We start from the raw sequence: 5,841 nt of genomic DNA, 5'->3' as shown, positions 1-5,841 counted from the left end.
AGCAACGGAAATGTTAACATCTACGTTCACAGAACATAATTTCCTATTGTTTGAATGGTAACACACGTCAGATGAAAACATATTGTCTGCTATCTACATTCAAATATTCAACTCTGGCTTTGTTTTATTTTTCAACTAAAACTTTGATTCTGATGCTAAAATTATAGTGTCTCTATAGTTTCCTTTTTTCATTGTCAATGCTGACATACCTTGATTTTCTAGATACTGTATCCGATTCCCTAAGTCAAAAGGGGGTACCTCAAAAGAGTAACTAGGGAGGCACAATGAAAGCTTACAATTAATCTTAACCTAAAGTTTCAATAATGCCTTTTCATATTTCCATACCACTCATTATTACCTATTATATTCATTATTATCTATTATAACATAAAGCTACTCAAACATGATTATGGATTAAAGGCCTCCTTCACTCAATAAAATTTTTTAATATGTTTAACATGCTAGCATAATAGTCTCCAGAGAATTGATTTCTTCTCCTGTTAATTTTTAAGTCTTTAAATCCTCTTGAGTCAAGTTGTTCAGTGTACAAAAGGATTATAGCTCTTGCTATTTTAAAAACTACAAATCAAGCTAATATCTGTTCATACTGACTGGAAGTATTTCATAGAAAAAAGGTCTATAATTGGATTTCTTTTCCAACTTAAAATATATTTTATAAATAACCAAGTAGTTTATATCCCAAATTTTAAAAGAAATTGGAGAACATTGCTTCTTTAACAAGAAATTATACAAAGTGAAGGTCGGTAAGACTTTTTGTCATGCTAAGACCTTTGCACTGAACATCCTAAGTATGTGTATCTGGAGTGAACATCCTGAATATGTGTATCTGGTACCATGGCAGTTTTGGATAAGAAGTCAAGACAGAATATTGCTAAAGCTATCTAAATAATACACTGGATATGAAACATTCAGAAACTGCCTTTATTCTGGGACTTATATAAAACATGTTTGAAAATATAATTATCACAGAAAACACTAAGGTTTAACATGGCTTTATTATAGGCTTGTATTTCATCAAAGCAAGAAAAAGAAAATTACTGTTGAAATGATTGAAATAACATAGCATATGACTTGAATTGATTTCTATATTACATGTATAATAATTTTTAAAGTTATACTATAGAAATCAATTGTGCTGGGAGACCTGCTATTTCATATTTTATGAATAACATTTTCAATAGATACTCTTTGCATAGTATTTGGTAAATAAAACTGTAACTAAATGAGTGTTTTTCACATGATAGTTATAATTCATATGCTTCATATGAATCCATGGTGGTTATGAATACTAAAATATGACAGGGAAAAGGCTTTATTCTGACGCAAGAAGCTTTCTTTCACATTTATCAAGCAGTTATATTAACTTAAATTTAAATTTTCGCATACTTTCATTTCCTAAACGGATTTATCTCATCAATGAATTGTGTAATCATCTCTTGATACAGAGGACCATGTGTTAATTACTACTATTTTACTCTCAACTAGAAAATAGTTTGTTATGGGATTAAGAAGCATACTAGTGCTTTAAAGTAGTTTATAATAGCTCTTTATTGTTTAAATTTAAATTCAATCTAAACACTAGACATAAAATTATCTCATTTCTTTGAGAAAATAAAAGTGAAAAAATCATAAAAAAGCATAGATATTAGCATTGTATATCAACTATTATCTCTTTTGTCTGGTATTGCATGGGCTAATTCTGATCTTTCTTATTGCCTGAATTCTTTCTTGATTCCTTAAGCCTCCACCTGCTATTGACCATAGTAGTATGTGGTTTTGTAAGGAGCACAGACCCAGAGTGATCATAATAAAAAGGTGAGTGTTACATTTGTGATATATAGGTGTTGATAGCTGTAAATTGTTCATCTTTCTTCTTGCAATGCTATTAGGACATAACACAACTCTTTTATTGCTAAAATGTTTCATTGGTTTAATGAATGTCTTTTCTTTGGCCTTTGATAGACAAAAAGAACTTATCTTCATTAACAGTATGATAGGATTGTAAATGCTGAGTCAAAATATCTATTGCTCTTTAGCTGTGATAGACATTTTCCAAAAGTAGTTATACTCAGTAAGACCTAAAGAAAAAGAAGAAAAGATGCAGAGAGGGGGTTTACTTTGCATCCTTGCCAAATATTGCTGTTTTCAGTCTTTTGACTATTTCTCATTCTCACATTTATATCTACAGATAGATATACTAGTTGGGCTTAAGAAAAGCTAAACACTCTTTTGTGATGTACTTTAAAATAGTTTGTTGAGAATTTCATAAAATGAATTTGGTTATATTCACTTTCATTTACCCAGTTCTTCCTAGATCCACCCTACCTCCTTTTTAATCTAACTTCCTGTCTTTTGTATATTAAGTCCTATCTGTCTATGCTGCATGTGTGCCCTTCCACAGGAGTGTGTTCTACTTCTGAATGTTACCATACTAGATAATGGATCTTTCACAGAATGAAGTCTTTCTGATGTCAGATTTAAATACCAATTCTAGTGTGAAAAAATTATAGATCTAGGAATTTTAAATGATTAATAGATAAGTAAGTTCTCCTAAGCTCACTTTATTATTTTTTAATTTTGAATTCTTTCTTTCTTCTGAGTCTTCATTTGATAATTTTTAAATATTTCTGAATATCTTTTTCCTGAACATATAAACATAATGTTTATGGTATTAGTACACATGAGTGAGACATTCTGAACTTTGAAGCTACCAGCTTAAAACTGAAAGGTATATTTTGCAACTGAGGTTAAGTTGCTACTTACAATTTTAATTTGTCCTCAAAATCAATATTAACAAGAACATTGTAAAACATAGGATTAATATTATAAAAATATAAGGATATCATAAAATAATTAAGCAAACTGAAAGAAGGCAGAAGTAAAAATGATCATAAGGATACAACTTCAGCGTTTCAGAAGCTTCATAAGGTTACTAAGTCCTACTGTATTTCAGCTAAAACAGTTAAGTCCACCACGTGTATGTTTCTTTTAAGAGCTTGCTGATAAAATCTTACAATAAAAATAGAAAGAATAAACTATATTCAGCCTTTTGTTCAACAATGAAGACTGGGTCACCAGATTAAAATAATGTATTAGAAGATAGATTAAAATAATGTAATAGATGATAGATATTAAAATAATGTTATAGAAGATATGTTGGTAAGGATTCTAGTTTAATACAGAAAATACAAATTTAAATATTATGATAATTTTGTGCATATTTTATTTTACATTTAAGTGCCTTTGTTGAATTTACTATCCATTTGTAATACTTAAATTTATGGACTTCAGTAAACTGAATAAGAATAAAAACAACAATCCCCCCCAACCCTCGCATTTACTTAGTAATACTCTTAGAGAATAGTGCTTGTTGAGGATTATTTAGGTGTGAATACTAGTGCTTATGAAAACTTCACTTATTTTGGTCAGATTTTTTTTCTCCTTCATTTCTAAGTTTTCCTTATTTCAGGCAATCAGACCTCAGCTATGAGGAACCACACAGCAGTGACAGTATTCATTCTTCTTGGATTAACAGATGATCGACAGCTGCAAATGGTTGTTTTTGTCCTTCTGTTTCTCACATACATGCTGAGTGTTTCTGGGAACTTGGCCATCATCACACTCACACTGCTGGATTCTCATCTCAAGACACCCATGTATTTCTTCCTGCGAAACTTCTCATTTTTAGAAATTTCATTCACAACTGTCTGTATCCCCAAATTCCTTGTTAGTATGGCCACAGGGGATAAAACCATTTCATATAATGAATGCGCAGCTCAACTCTTTTTCACAATTCTCTTGGGGGCAACTGAATTTTTTCTTCTGGCTGCCATGTCCTATGATCGCTATGTGGCCATCTGCAAACCCCTGCACTACATGACCATTATGAGCAACAGAATTTGCAACGTGTTGGTCTTTGTTTCCTGGTTGTCTGGTTTTCTGATAATTTTTCCTCCCCTTCTCATGGGTCTTCAGCTTGATTTCTGTGCAGCCAACACTGTAGATCATTTCTTCTGTGATGTGTCTCCTATACTTCAGCTCTCCTGCACAGACACTCACATAATAGAAATAATGATGCTTCTCTCTGCCATTTTGACACTTCTGGTCACACTGGTGTTAGTGAGCCTTTCCTATACAAACATCATCAGGACTATTCTAAGAATCCCATCTTCTCAACAGAGAAGGAAAGCTTTTTCTACATGTTCTTCACACATGGTTGTAGTATCCATTTCTTATGGAAGCTGCATCTTCATGTATGTGAAGCCATCTGCAAAAGAAAGAGTTGCTTTAAATAAAGGGATAGCTCTTCTCAGCACTTCAGTTGCACCCATGTTGAATCCTTTCATTTATACACTTAGAAACAAACAAGTAAAAGATGCTTTTAAGAATATAACAAAAAAGATGGAGGTTTTATCAATGAAGTAACCACTTAATGACATTCCAAATTGATTTGTAATGCTAGCAGGAAAAGTGGAATATATCAGCAAATTCTTCCTTGCATATATTTAAAATCAAACAACCCTTTACTTGACTGAAGAGCTTCTGTGACCCTAGTAATATTCCAAATTCTGACTCTTACGCTATTTGGCTTAAGGTATCTTAGTTTAGCATATTCAGATGGAATTATTATACCGAAATTAATAAATTAATAGCTACATCAGCGTAAAAGTGTTAAAGTTATTTTTATGATTGTACATGGATGAGACTGTGCTAAATGTATAAGGTCTTATTTATGTGGCTTTGGTTACATAAACAATAATGTATTCTTTAAATCATAAAATAGATATTAATATGTCTTTTATATTTATGTCTCTCAAAATTCTATTAAAAACAATGTGACTTCAGAATTCCCATTGTTTTGAACCTTGGAGATTCAGTTGTGTGTGTGTGTGTGTGTGTGTGTGTGTGTGTATGTGTGTGCACTCATGACATATTGTTACAGAATGTAAAATACAATTTTCTTCAGCAGTGATCAAAATTATCACAACACTTATTCTAATGATGTTAGGCTTCTCTAAATATCTGAATTTTATCCTTACAGCTTGTAAAATGGGTATTGGCATGTTCATTTCTCAATAAAAACAAAAGGATTATGCACAACCTCTTCGCGATAAAAGTGGAAAGTAAAAATGTGTATACAAAATCTATTTGAATAATCGGCCCTTTAATTCCTATGAGCCTCTTATTTACTGTTAACAAAATTATGTAGTGATTATCATTGAGCAGTATAGGGTTTATTCAAGTTAACCCTTCTCAATTTAACTAGTCAAATATATTTTTAAATGTTATAATGACTGATCATGGGAAAAGCAGAATCTGTTGGCCTGTTTCCTTTCAGTTTGTATCATGTTTCAGTGTGACATTTCCTAACAAGTTAATATACTCATATTGATGAGACTTAGTAGGTGTAGTGTCTGACATTAATATGAGACACAATGTCATAGCAATAAACATTCTAAAGTAGGTGAATTAAAACCCAGCAGGCCTAATCACTGCACATACAGGAATACTGAGAGCAGAAGACATGACCTTCCATAGTAAGAATGCATCAGTTGGTTATCCAACGTCAAACAGTGAGCCATGAAGACATATACACAAATAAGATGATACAGATGGGCAGATTGTATTTAGGAGTATATATGTATATATTTATACATATATGCAAGTGACAAAAATTAACAAAAACAGAGGCCATGGATGCAGAAGGGAATCCAGAGGGGTCTATGGGAGGGATTAGAGGAAAGAGAATATGGAAATTATGTAATGTATATTATAATCTCAAAATATATAATAATGGATATTTGTTCTAATGGATATTTG

At 31.6% G+C, this 5,841-nt stretch overlaps 1 protein-coding gene across 1 annotated transcript; it reads left to right on the top strand.

Annotated features, from left to right (window-relative positions):
- Positions 1–3,507: 3,507 nt before the first annotated feature.
- Positions 3,508–4,446, top strand: LOC127670733 (olfactory receptor 6C74). Its single transcript, XM_052165222.1, has one exon. It carries the CDS (start codon positions 3,508–3,510, stop codon positions 4,444–4,446), a length of 939 nt encoding a protein of 312 aa, XP_052021182.1.
- Positions 4,447–5,841: the final 1,395 nt, after the last annotated feature.

This window comes from Apodemus sylvaticus, chromosome 20, assembly GCF_947179515.1.
Source record: "Apodemus sylvaticus chromosome 20, mApoSyl1.1, whole genome shotgun sequence".
In the NCBI taxonomy this organism is placed as follows: Eukaryota; Metazoa; Chordata; class Mammalia; order Rodentia; family Muridae; genus Apodemus; species Apodemus sylvaticus.
The sequence above is the reverse complement of the archived record's forward strand: the minus strand, read 5'-3'. Positions and strand labels throughout refer to the sequence as shown.